Source organism: Streptopelia decaocto (genome assembly GCF_964273445.1).
Source record: "Streptopelia decaocto genome assembly, chromosome: 3".
Taxonomy (NCBI): domain Eukaryota; kingdom Metazoa; phylum Chordata; class Aves; order Columbiformes; family Columbidae; genus Streptopelia; species Streptopelia decaocto.
In genome coordinates this window covers 17,793,049-17,806,785 of record NC_138656.1, presented here as the reverse complement: position 1 = coordinate 17,806,785, position 13,737 = coordinate 17,793,049, and the positions used below count along the sequence as shown (strand labels likewise).

At 48.5% G+C, this 13,737-nt stretch overlaps 1 protein-coding gene across 1 annotated transcript; it reads right to left on the bottom strand.

Annotated features, from left to right (window-relative positions):
• Window positions 1-341: 341 nt before the first annotated feature.
• Window positions 342-12,873, bottom strand: LBH (LBH regulator of WNT signaling pathway). Its single transcript, XM_082048092.1, has 3 exons — window positions 12,681-12,873; window positions 11,759-11,861; window positions 342-2,864 (listed from the first exon to the last, which is right to left on the bottom strand). Exons 1-3 carry the CDS (start codon window positions 12,704-12,706, stop codon window positions 2,667-2,669), a joined length of 327 nt encoding a protein of 108 aa, XP_081904218.1. The 5' UTR covers window positions 12,707-12,873; the 3' UTR covers window positions 342-2,666.
• Window positions 12,874-13,737: the final 864 nt, after the last annotated feature.

Below are 13,737 nucleotides of genomic sequence, written 5' to 3'. Positions count from 1 at the left end.
ATATAAACACAATTTTCAGGACCACATAAGCTGGAGCACCACTTTGCTGCAGCCTTTCCCACAGCAATAAGCAACTGTAGGAAGATGGAAGGCAAAGATGCTGCCCCCCACTTTAAGTTTAGACTCACAACCCCACAGGGCATGCTCTGAAGTCAGCTACCTGCATGAAACAAGTGCCACCAGGTTCACAGAACAGCCTCAGCTGATAGGCAGTGTCTCTTCACATCTTTGCATTAACCTTGCAAGTCAACATACCTCAGACCTGAAACATAAAGACAGGTCATTATCTGGAAGACTGACCATTCCCAACCCACTTTGGCAGCAAGAACAAAGCCAGTATGTTTGGAAAGCATTTTCAAACTTTATTTACAACTGTCACAGTGACAAAAATGTAGTTTGAAAAAAATGCTAGCTTCTCCCTGAGGCTCAAAAAAGAATTACAGAAATATATAATGTATATCATACAACAGGAGGAGTTTTACTGGAGTGCTTTGTTCTTTAGATATGTTCAACAACAAATAGAAATATACACAATACTTCCAAAAAAAAGATGCAGACAGAAGTATGCAAGTCTTCAGGGCAGACAGCAGGTCTGAAGTCCAAGGATTGCCATCTCATTGCTGCCCACATGGTACTATCTTTGATACACAGCTTTGACTTGGTGGTACAGATGGTAGAGACCAATAGACAGTAACACTTAGAAATAAGACAACTGGCTGGTATGCAGGTGTACAAGCTCATTCCAGTAAGACAGCAAGACTAGAACAAGTGTTACAGATACAACAGCTGAATCCATCACTAGAGAAAATGGTATCACCACATCATGAGCATTTGGTGATGAACGATCCACCAAGACAGGCAGGGAGTGTGTGTAACTGGGTCTGCATTGCTGGACCAGAGACCAGCCACAGTGTATGAACACTGAATTCTCTCCTTTGTGCTAACTCATCTCCAAACTCCTGTCTAAATCAGTTATACAGAGCTGATAAATTATTGCCATTATGTTTAAACACAAGCAAGACAAGACTAAAACAATCCTGCCAATATGTTAAAAGCAGTTCCCAACCCCCACCAGCGTTTAACTACTCATGAGGTATTAAAAATACAAATACACACATCAAATAGATTTTAAAAATGGAACCAGTTATAAGCAAAGGGGGGGTGGCATTGGGATTATGAAAGTTTGGTTAAGGCCTTGACATTTCCTTTTCTCTTCCATGACCCCAGATTTGGTTTAGGTGGTAACTTCACATCCTATCCCAAGACAAACTGGTTCCCAAGCTGGTCCCCAAAGCTATGAAGATCATCATTTTCCAGGAAAGCAGTGGGTTACCCTGTCTGGCAGCAGACTGGCCTCCTCCCCAAACACAGACAGATGACTTCTCCTTGGAGCAGGATATGGTGAAGAGGACGCAACCACAGACTTTGCAAGCCAGTCTGCACTTCACTGAACACCCATGAATGTTCCACCCTTGCTATGAAACAGAAATGCATCTTGTCTCAGGACACCGAGGCTAATTCTCTCTCAACAGACCCCTCCTGCAAACTGCACCCCCCCACCCTGCTGATGATCCACACTAGATCTGATGTTTCATCTTTGGATTACTTCCAGGTCTGGCAGTACTCCCCAACATGCACACCCCTACCAGCCTGTCTTGCAGTGCCAGGGCTCTGAGGAGGCCCTGCAGTGCAAAGCTGGAGGAGATCCTCCACCCCAGCCCTCTTGAGCTCATTCACCAGCAAGCTGAATACATGAAACCCTATAGCCTTAAGGGCACCAAGGCAAGGAGGCATATTGCCCACTCTCTAGCTTTGGGCACTGTATAAAGATGAGACCAATCACAGCAGCCTCAGCAAACGGGAGAGAAAAATCCAAAGTGTTCAAACCTGCATGAGCTCTTACTGCAGACAGAAGCATCTTTACATCTGATGATGTAAAACACTAACCACCTGCAAGATAAACTAGGGCCATGCAGCAGAGATGACAAGCAGCAGCCTAACATTATCCTGCAAATACAGCTGTTCAGCATTGAAGAGTCTAAAGGCAAACAGAAGGGGAGAAAACAGCTTTGGGAAAAGTGGCTGGAAAACAGGCTCAACAGCAAGAGCAAGAAACCCAACTACTCCTACAGATGCTTGTGTTACCCTAGGAGATGCCAAACCAGGGAGAACTACAGGCTCCTCATCAGCAGAGCATCTAGCCATGCTTCCCTATGGACATCCTTCCACCCCCAACACACAAAATGGAAGCTGCAAGAAAGGCAAATCTGAGAGATGACGCCTCTGTTCTCACGCTGTTAGCCAGAGGCAGTTCCTGGCAAACACTGCCGGCTCCAGCCTTCCTCCTCCTCCCCGAGCTCCCCCCTCCAGCAGTCCTCGCGTGGTCACCCTCTGCCATGTGCTTGGAATTTCACTGCTGCCTCCGCCTCGGAAAAAATACAGATAGCGATCTCAAGAACAGCAAACATTTCTCTGCCTTACTTCCTTCCTTCCTCAGGAGGTCTGGTGACACCGAGGGCTTCAGTTCTCAATACAGAGAATACAAAAAAACTAAGATCTCGCAGGTGCAAAATTGAACTTGTCTTTTTTTTTGTAAAAAGACTTTCAAAAGAAGTGTGGTTCTTCCTTCAGAAGGGTGCGGTCCCTTGTCTTTCCTCAGATACCATTTATTGTTCCTTGTTGTCCTTCTTTGCATCTTCACAGTTTTCTTCCTCCTCTTCCTCCTCTCCCTGCACAAGGAACTCTTCAGGCGGCCATCTCAGCTCACCGCTCTCCACATCCCCCTCTGTCGGCTCCACCACAATGGAGGGTAGGCGGTCCTTCAGCTTACAGTAGCGGTCGAAGTCCGAAGGATCAGGAAAGATCTGAAAGAGCCAAGGAACAGTCTGTGAGAGGGTGTGCGTTCAAGCAGTCTTAGCCAAAAAAATCCAACTCTCAGGACACTCGGGTCTTCAGGGCAGACTACTCTGGATATAGAGTAAACCATTGAGTGATGGGAAGACTCATGAACTTGTACTTAAGCTTCTCTAATCTCTGACTGTTGGAAACATGTGCTGCCCAAGAGGCTTCCAAAGCACATGCTTGCTTGGATAGTGCTCAGCAAACAGGCATCTGCCCTTTTGGATATTTATCCAAATGCCTCACCCCTACCACCAACCACTGCTTTTGTATTAATGTTCATGAGATTGCACACTGAGCTATCTCCATCAGAGAATCTGAGATCTCATTTCCTGCTGCTGGTTAAGCTGCACCCAAGAACAGGCTTGTGCTCCAGGTTCTGCTGCTAGAGGGGAAAGGGGACATGTGACAACCCAGTGCGAGAGCAGCCCAGATCCTCGCAGCAAGGGCCTGTGGCTGGCATCGCTCCAGAGACACAGCACCAGACCAAAAGAGAAGTTCAACTGCATTTCAGAGATAGCTTTGGCCATGTTCTGCACGCTACGACCACCATACTTCAGGACTGAAACTCAGCAGGAGGGCACTCATTTTGTGGAACGGTTGGAGACCAGACCATATTTCTTAAGGCAAGAGGTACCTGTGGCATAGCCAGCAACTACATACCCTGATGCAAGGAATACAAGGACCCTCTGACCTCCAGCGCCCAAGGCAGCACAGAGCAGTACCTTACCCCTTCCCTCTCACCCATAGCTTGCACTGCAGCAGCACCAGGGTCCAAATGGGCTGGCAGTGCCATTGAGATGCACACTCTGATCCTGCTAGGAATCGCAGCAAAGTCACAGGCACAGGAAAAACTGCCAGTGCAGTGTTAGCAGGAGCTAACAGCTAACAACTAACAGCTTCAAACCTCAGCTTATCCAGAGGAGAACTGCTGGGCGACAAGAACCAGTTGCCACATCAGATCCCTTCATTGGTAATCAAAAGATTAAACAATTGCCACCTGTTTATTTCAAGCAATCTTACCAGAGTGCCCATTTCACACTACAGTTGTATTTAAACACCCTGAAGAGGATAACCACAAAATGCATTTTCCTCTGCATGTTGTAGATGAGGAGTCAGGCACTGTGCTTTCCTTTGACCACTAGCTGCACTCCAGTGAGCTGTCAGAGCATCCTTGCACAAAACAGCACTGCCAGCCCCAGACAGGCAAGTTGCTCATGGTTTGAGAGAGCAAGATCTCATCTGATTTGATCTCTGTGGTTCCAGTGACAAAAGCAGGTTCCCCATCCAGGAGGCCTGAGCATTAACCACAGAGCATCATACTCCCCATGCCAAGCATGCAGGTACCCACAACCTTGGGAAGCCCTGGCCCAAACCCCAAAATGAAACATCATCCTATCAACTTGTTCTTCAGCTGAGCAAGTATTAGCCACACCATTACCTCCTTGTCAATATTCAGTCTTATACTGTTCAGCCACATTTCTCCCTCACATCCAAAGCTTTGCGGCAACCAGGTTACCAACCTGAGAAAGTCACCAGGTTGCTACTTAATGCAAAGTCAGACAAGGTAATTTTGGGTCCTCTGGCAAGCAACTCACTGTGAAGGTAACACACAACAGGAGGGAGCTTTGCAGACAGACACCTGGTCCTGGGGACAGAGGTGCAGAAGCCCAGCTCCCACTACAATATCCACCATCCCTGTGCTTTTCAAGAGCACAGGAATGAGGTCTTTGAATGCAGGCACATTAACAGGGGCACTGCAGTGTAAGCTACGTGCTATTAGTTACTCCGGGTACAAGTCAGACATTAACTGTTTCTTAGAGCTTTGTGGCTTCTGCTTGGCCAAACAAAGGCTGTTTCAGACACATGGTGCATTTACTGGAAGTACACTCAGTGGCTCTTAAGCATCAACTTGTTATCTAAACTCAGGATAGGAAAAAAAAATACCCTTGACATTACATGGTTTAGAAGGTTGCAATGGAAAAAGAAGTGTGGTTCAGGAGGTTACATAAGCTGATAATGTCATTAAAATAGCCTCCTGGACAAGAAAAATACAAATATAATAATTAAACTAACCTTTGCCTGCTATCATTTTAAGCACATTAGGTCAAATTGGAGCAATTTCTTTGAAAATAGCCTGCCAGATTTTTTTTCCAGAAATTAAGTGGTAGTCATTTCCTTACAAACAAATATCCTCAAAATATGGTGTGCAGCTTTTCTAATTAAGAAAAAAAAATCTAGCACAATCTTATCTCAAACAGCTGCAGGACAGGCCGAACCCAAGAAGGTCAGAATTTTTTCCACTAAGTCATGCTTTTTAATCGTCGAGGCAGCATGAAGTGAGATGTTGCAACTGCACTTTCAAGGGGTGTGGACAGTCAATGGAAAAAATACACAAAGGCAGGTTTCCTCACATGTGACAAGCAGGGCAACACAACAGGCCAAGCACAGGGACCAAAGGGAAAAGGGTTTCAGATTAAGACTCCATTTGTGTATCTGGGGAAGTGGGGTGGGAAACTTACCCCAACCAGCCTCCACACCCACTCCAAAATAAGCCACATCACAAAGCTCTTTATAAAAAAAGATAAGCAAGCACCAACTTTCTGCTGTCCCACAGCAGTAGTGCCACACTGTATTGGTTGGTCCTGTACGCCAAACCTGGTCCCACTTCAGATTTAGAGAATGGGAAAAAAAAAACCACCCTACTCTAAAACTTGCAGCAAGGTCCCCATAGGGGGAATGCAGCAGCTCAGCTCTGACCTGCAAGCTCTGCACCCTTTTGCACAGCAGCCAGGTCAGCTTGTCTAGCAAAACCTGCCTGTGACCCCTTCTGCTCCTCTTACCCAGCTCAGGCATGTGGAAGGAAGACTTTGCACGCCCCCACAGAGCACAGAAGCAATGGGTTAACATCTTCGCCACATTTATCAGAGGGAGCCACCTTGCACACAGCTGAAGCTGATGCTCATTTCTGGCTGATCTGGTCACCCAATGGGGGACAAATAACAACCAAGTAGTTGTTTGTCAAGAGTAGCTAAAAGCAAGTTCAGCAGCAATTCAGAGGTATCTTCCCCTCACTTGCATGATACAGCACAAGGAGCTGCAACTGCTTCTGCAGAGTCTCTCATCTGCAGCTGAGCCCCAGTTCCTGGCCACAGAGGGATACTGAATCATTTCAGGTGGAAGAGACCCTCAGGATCAGAGTCCAACCATAACCTAACTCTAGCACTAAACCATGTCCCTGAGAACCTTGTCTAAATGCCTTTTAAACACCTGCAGGGATGGTGACTCAATCACTTCCCTGGGCAGCCCATTCCAGCGCCTGACAACCCCTTCAGTGAAGATTTTTTCCTAATATCCAATTTAAACCTCCCAACACCTTCAGAGCCCACAGAGGACACCACTGTTGCTTCTTGCACTACTCAACACAGCTTCTCACTCACAGCCAGACTAGTTTCCACAGGCCTCTCCAGATCATGTTTTGGGAACTGCTCTCCTTATGCATTGATCCAAATACAGAAAAATTGACCAAACTCTTGCCTTGCAGCTGGAAAGAGCAGTGAAAACCAAAACTTGAAAGCCTGAAATTATTTTGGAAAGATCATGTTTGCCTCTGCTTTGGATGATCTAGCTCCACTACCCTTGAATGAAGTCTTGGCAACAAGAACGGAAAGTTTTCATTGCCCTGGGGAGACTCATACCCTCTCAGCATTCACAGGGATGGAGAAACACCAAAGGCAGCAGAGATGTCAGACAGTTAGAGGATTAGCTCAGAGCTACCATAATCCAAGTGACACTTGTAAATTCAAAACAACTTCCACATGCGTACTCCATACCAACACCCATAGTTAAAATGCCTGTCTCTCCTCCCATGGGGCTGAAAACTATTTCAATTGTATTACAGGGACACTAAGGTTATGAAGTCTTTCCAAATTAAGTTACTGTTTGAGGGAGAACGCTTTGCTTCATTGTCGGAATACCATACAAGCCTGAAAAGTCCTCACTGAGAGGCATACCAATTCAGGTACAGGATACACTCCTGATGCACACACATCACTCTTCCCCACCCAGTACCAAAAAGCTAAGTTCTGTGCCTCCTCAGCAGTAGCAAGTCAATATTCCAAATCCCAAATTGGCACTTAAGTTCTTAAAATAAAACTTTACTGCCATTGAGCAGCATGGCAAACACATTTCAGGAAATTTTAAGTCATCTCTCAGTGTCCTCTTTGGAAGAATTTTTCAGCTATAAGAAGCAGTGCTAATACATACATTTACTCATACAGTAGCGGCTTGAAACAGAGCTCCATCTAGCATGTGCACAGCAGCGTGTGACTGAGGTCTATGAACAGTGACAACTCCCCTGTCACAGACAGATTGCACTATCTTGGGGGACAGTGGCTGTGAAACTTCATACATGAAAACAATTTTCCATCAGAGTAACAAGGCATCAAGTAAGGAGGAAAAAACATGCACCGAGATGTTCTGATTAGCTGCTGTCTTCAGTTTGCATTTCAGTGGAACACTTTTTTACGTAGCATAGCTGCAAACTTGATTAGTTTGGGCTCTGTTTATTCCATATCCTGTTTCTGCCTTCATTTAAGGTCCCAGACCCTGGAATACATATTGACTCAGCCTACTAATCTTGTCTAGTAACCATGCCTTGGATGTGCTATGTGAAAAAGTTATCCCAAACGCACTACCACCAACTTTTTAAACCCAGTGTTAAGATCTTCTGCAGTAGCAAGCACCAGCTCTAATGCAGGACTTCCGTGTACAAATCAAGGCTGCACAGACATGAAGCAACTTACAAGCAAATCAGACAACCATAGAGCAAGCTCAATTTCCACCTTTTGCCATCAGCCCCTGGGTCAGTAAGGCCTTGGTACCCCAGTTTAGATGAGGAGATGCAGCCCAAACCCCTCAGCCCTGAGCATCACAGCTCCCCAAAAAAGTCAGTGCTTCACCGGTGCTGGTGACGAGGTGTTGCATTCACCAAAAATTATTTCCCCAACAAGACAGACAACCCAAAGCTTATGCCACAGACACTGGATGGAGCATTAAGCCTATTTACCTAGATTCAGTCAGTCTGACGTGATTCACAGCTATCTGTGCCTGTGATTAACCTATACAGATCCCAGCATGATGCGATCATGACTTAAAGAACTCAGGCTCTCCATGGCAACCAAACCCCAGCCGATGGCATGAGACAAGCTCAGCCTCCACATGCCCATCTCCTAAAAGGAAGCCCAAGGTCCTGCAGGACCAGCAAGACAGCCAGGTAGACAGTCTGCAGCAAAGTAGCACATTCAACTCAGGACACAGCAATTACTCAAAATGAACACTTTGGGTATCGAAGTGTTTTCAGTTGTGCTCAGACCCTGCTCCACTTCCAGGAATCAAGACAGGATTTCAGGTCAAGACACTGTTTTGACAAGAGCTCCTCAAAATTATTAATTCAGCCACAGTTTCAGTAGCATCGTTTGTGCTGCGGTGAAATGGCATTAGAGGACAAGCTGGCGGAGTGCTGATGAGGCTTTTCAGAGAACGGCTGTATCTAGAGGCTGGAAACAGCAAACAGTACATTAGCTCTGACTGGCAGTGAAAAAGGCCTGGCTTGCCGGAGATTGCCAGGCAGGAAGCACATGAAGCCCTCCACATGCACATCTGTTTGTGGCAGGGGCATCTTGAGCCATCAGCTGCATTTCAACAAGTTTTTGGTTTAGTAAGTCCCATGGGAATTATGGGACATCTATTAAGGATCCAGAAATAGCTCTTCACTGCAGGCACAAGACCCTGCATGACATCATCTCTTCAGCTGCATCTTCTGTTTTGTCTATGCCACCCTGCTCTGAGACTCATGCCCTGACTTCACCATTCACTTCTGCTCAGGCCCTTTAAATCTGTTTGCTGAACCATCTTCAGGGAACTCAAGAGAGCAGCTTTACATCTCAAATACAGTTATAAAACTGCTTTACACATAAAGGTTTTGAAATCAGCACATGAACTTACAAGCATTTTGCATGTTAACTGGAAAAAGGTATTTCTATGCTGAGAAAGCACATTTTGCAAGTAAAACTGTACAAATTAGTAAGCCTATACAGGCGACCCAGTTATCACCAATATATGATGTTTGCAGTCTGAGTTTTCACATCATTGCTTAAAGAGCAATGACAGCCAGCCCATCAAAGGCCAGGGAGCTTCACTAAGGGGGGTGCACACCTTCAGCTGATGTCTAGATAGACACTGCAGAGTATAAGCAGAGGAAAGGGGGTGGAGGAGGCAGAAGTAAAAAGTCAAGTTCCCTCCATAACCAGCAAGACAGACAGAAGCCCTGAAGTTCAGTGAACTCCATAGGACAGAGGAATCAGATTGCTGAAGTTTATGTTCTGTATGAGTTTGTTTCCCCAGTTTACTTCCAAGTAAAGGCAAAAATACTTTGAAGCAGTGCTGTTGGTAGGACAAGTCTGTCTGCAGCGGGTACTGACTGATGTCCTTCACAGTTCCAGCAAAGCTGCTGTGCCACCTCCTCTGGTCCAGGCAGTTTCATGTCTGCACAGGGTGGCAGAAGCAGCCCCCAGGCTCATAGTTAGGATCATGTGCACCAGCTCCCAGGCAGTCCCTGCTCTACGCAGCCCAAAGAGGAACATTTGGATCTTCATTTTGCAGTCATCTCAGCAGTAAAATAAATACAAGTTCTACTAACAGAACAAGAGAAACTTCTGAAACTAAAAGCTTGCCCCTCCCAGCTCTGGCTCCACTTTAATTTTTTTGCCTCTCAGAGCCAGCCAAGGGCTGTTACACTCACATCACGAGTGCCCAGCTCTGCAGATGAGTGGAGGAAGATGTTGCAGCTTAGAACAACAAGCCTCACTGTAGGGGCAGTCATGCTCCATTAGCTCTGGCTGGTTTTAAGTTATTGCACTACAGCCCTCAGACTAGCATACAATTTTCCATGTACGAAACTCTCTCCATCAGCAAGATGAAGCACAAAACGCCAAAGTCTGAGGCAGAGCAAAGAGCTCACAGTGCTACTTGCATCAGGTTTGTCCTTGCTGTTGTAAATTGACTTTTCAACCCTTTAAGGATGCTTTCAACTTACCCTGATTTACACTGTGACATTCTCAGCCTAGCAGCCAGAGGAGGAAGGCTGGAGCCTGCTCCCCAATCCTCTTTACACTAACCTGATTTAGAGGCACACCTCCTACACAGCCCACACACCAATAGTGCCCCATCAGGATCTTCCATTTCAATATCTCAACCCTTTCTGACATCAGTCTGGCTTACACAAAGTACCAGGAGGCAGTTCCCAGCCCTTGTAGGCATTTGAGACAAGTCATCTATGACTAGACCACTACAGAGGAGAGATCCAGGATGCATAAGCCCTGCATAGATATGAGTCGTCAGTATTTATGACACACGCCTTCAGGTTCAGATGATCCACTCAAAAGTAAACAGGCCTGTTCCCCAGTTGGCTCAAGCAGACTTATCAAGGTCACTAGCACTTGGGGAAAAACCTTGCTGAAACAATCATTAGAACAAGCAGGGCATCTATATTCTGCCTCTCACTGGAAAATTTGGACAGGCAAATAGAGGCATCTGACCTGACTGGATTAAGCCTCCTCATATGGCGACCCATAATGACAACTGAACATCCCACACAGGTTAGTTTGATTGCTTCAGGTTTATAACTATTCTCATTGCTGTACACTCCCCTCTATGGGAAAGAGAGGCCACGTGCCTTCCACTAACTCAAGCACTGAAGCACAGCACAGTTATTTCCACACACAGAGGCAATAAACCAAACAACTTGTACTATCCAGATCCAGAATTCTGACCAAAAAAAGCAATGCATCCCCTTTTCCTCCCATGTCTTTGGCTTCTGCTGGAAGCCTCAGCTGTGGCCTGAAGTTCAGTTGATTTCATGCTTCAGTGCACTGTTATTGCCTTGTAGCTCATTTTTCAGATGTAAATATGCAAGCAAACAACAGCACACCTCATTTGAATGCACACTTAGAGCAACTGCCTCTTCGCAGGTTGTGTAACATCTGCAAAGGAAGAACCTTGCATTGGGATCTACCACTGAGAGTGATGCACAGACCAGACACAAGGCATCTGCATGTACTCAGCACCTATGTCAGATCTCATCAACAAGTCTTCTGGAAGAGCAGGAAAACACAGATCTAGTAGGCTAAGATGCTCAACTCACCCTTTGATTAACTATAAGCTAGGAAACAAAAGGGTTATCAAGACTAAAGGATTAAGGCTCAAGCTAGTTTCTAAGACCACCTGCTCACCTCATTAATCTAGAGGTAAATTATATTGTGCACAACTTTCAGAATGAATGCGGCTCATGCATTCAGGTACCGGTATCTCCACTGACACTTCAAGGCTTCTTTAGGCTGACCCTGGCCTGACTGAATCTCACTGTTAACCCTCTCAAAGGAAAAAACAAGAAACAGATGGAAAAAAATGGAAGTGCCATATAAACATGTCCCCCCAGTCTAGGCAGATCATTTGCATGCTACACTACAAAGAGATCCCAGGGGCCTCTCAGCTCAGTGAGTGGGGAAAATTCTTTAACTGACCTTTCCACCTCCCACTTGAGCCCCTGCGAATGCTGAATGAGTGCGGTCTTCATCAGTTCAGAAACAACCAAATCCTTTCCCAATCTGGTCCGATACTGAGTGATATTTTAGTCAACTGGCTCCTGCCAAACAAGCATTCCAGCCTGTTGACTAGTTCTCACTACAGTTAAGACCTCCTATTAGGTCAGGTTCTGGAAAAGAACATTAGACCAGGTTTGCAGTCCAGCCCAGGCAATTCCATAGGGGATTACTGCCTAAGCAGCCAACAAAGCACTTACCTGATACGACAGGCCATCCTTGCGGGGGCTTAGCCCAATCTCATCCATAGCTGGGGTGTTCATCATCACTTCAGTCATTTCAGCTGATCTCAGATAATCAGAGCTAGAAACAAAAGACAGCATTCAAATCAGCCGAGAGGCTCCAGAAAGACAGAGCAAGAGTTAAGCTGCACCAGACAAGAAGCGCAGGCAGAGGAGGAGGCTGCAGGCAGTCTATTTCTGGTCCCTTCCTTCCTGCCTCCCTCGGAAGAGGGTGGAAAAAGCTGGTAACGGGCAGCACAGCCCCTGCCCCCGGGAGCAACTCCCCGACTGCCTCCCCAAGAGCACGGCTCAAGAACACCCCGGGAGGCTGGAGCGGCAGCGGGTCACCGCTAACTCCGCTCCCTCCAGCGCTGCCCCCTAAGGGGGGAAACTAAAAAAGCACAGTAAATAAGTGCAAGCGCTGGGTTTTTGTTTTGTTTTGTTTTTCTTTAAGCTAGTGTGCTTTAGCTCCTGCTGACTTATTTTACAACCTCAGGGACTTCCACACCAGCGGAGTGCACGACGCCAATTCCACCGCTGTTTTTACAGCCTTAATGGCATTTCCAGCTAGAGAAAGTGAAGCGAATTCCCACAGTTCGCAGTTCCTCTGTTGCGGATCATCCCGCTACGGGCCCGGCGTGCGCACCGCCACTAACCAGCCTCTTCTCCCTCCCTTTCGGAAAACCACGTCCCAGGGCTTCACGCCACCGCGCTGCACCGCCTCCCCCCGGGGCACACGCCGCCGCGGCCGGGGAGCAGCTGAAACCTCAGCAGACGCGCTGGGGCTCCGCTTCAAGCCCCCCACGGCCACGGCAGCTGCCCTCCAGGGCAGAGCCTCCCCCCGCCCGCGGCTACGATTTCCCACCCCACTCTCCAGCCAACGCGAGAAGCGCCCACTCACCAGGGCAGGGGACACAGCACAGACATGAAGTCCCGGCGGAGGCTGCCCCGCGCCCTCGGGAGTGGCGGGAGAGGCACCAGGCGCTGCCCCGCAAGCAGAGCGGCTGAGCGGCACCGGAGGACGCTGCGGGACGATGCGCTCGCCAAAAGAATCCGGCCTCGCTGCTACCGCTGCCTCCCTTCTGAGCCCGGCCAGCGCCGCCGCGCCACCTTAAATGGCCCCGGGGGGCGGGGCCCGTCCCGCGTCCCTGCCCCCCTGTTTGACGTCACCTTTTTCATGAATGGCTTCGGCGCGCGCCGCCTATGGAGAAGGGGGTGGGGGGGAAGGGAGGGGACAAAGCGGGGAATGAGGGGGCGTTCTGTGATTTCGCGGTCGCAGGGACTTGCGAGCGGGCGCGCGCGGTGGCGCGCCCGGCCCGGCCCGGCCCGGCCCGGCTCGGCTCGGCTCGGTTCGGTTCGGTTCGGTTTGACCCGGCCTCTCATGGCCCCGAGGCTTCATTATTTTTCACCCCGGCTGTGCGGCCCGAGGTGGGGTGCGGCCCCCCACAACCCCTCTAAAACCTCCGCTGGCTACCGGCCGGCGCGGGGTCGCACCGAGCATCCCCCGGAGCATCCCCCGGGCCGGGGCTCGGTGTCATCTGCGAGAGGCGAAACCCCCGTCACGGTGGTGGTGGCGGGGGGAGCCCTGGGGCAGGCCGGGCTCCGCCTGGGCGCGATGCAGCCGCTGCTGCGGGCGGGGAGGGCTCACGGCCCGGAGAAGGGGCAGCAGCCGCCCAGCCCGGCTCCTCTGCGCACCTCCTGTGCCCGGCACCTCCAGCTGCAGTAGCAGCGGAGCAAGAAGCTTCACGAGGGCAAGCTATATTTAGCAAAACAATGTGAATCAATAAGGGTAAGGCACGGGAGGAGAAAGAGGCGAATCCATTTGCTGCCCGGGTAGCACGAGCGCTGTGGGCAGCTATAGATTAAACACATTTCCTACTGTCCCCTCTCGACATGAAACTGCTGGAAGGCAAGAAGCACCTTTGGGCAAAAGGCCTGGGCATCCCCAAACCCAGCTG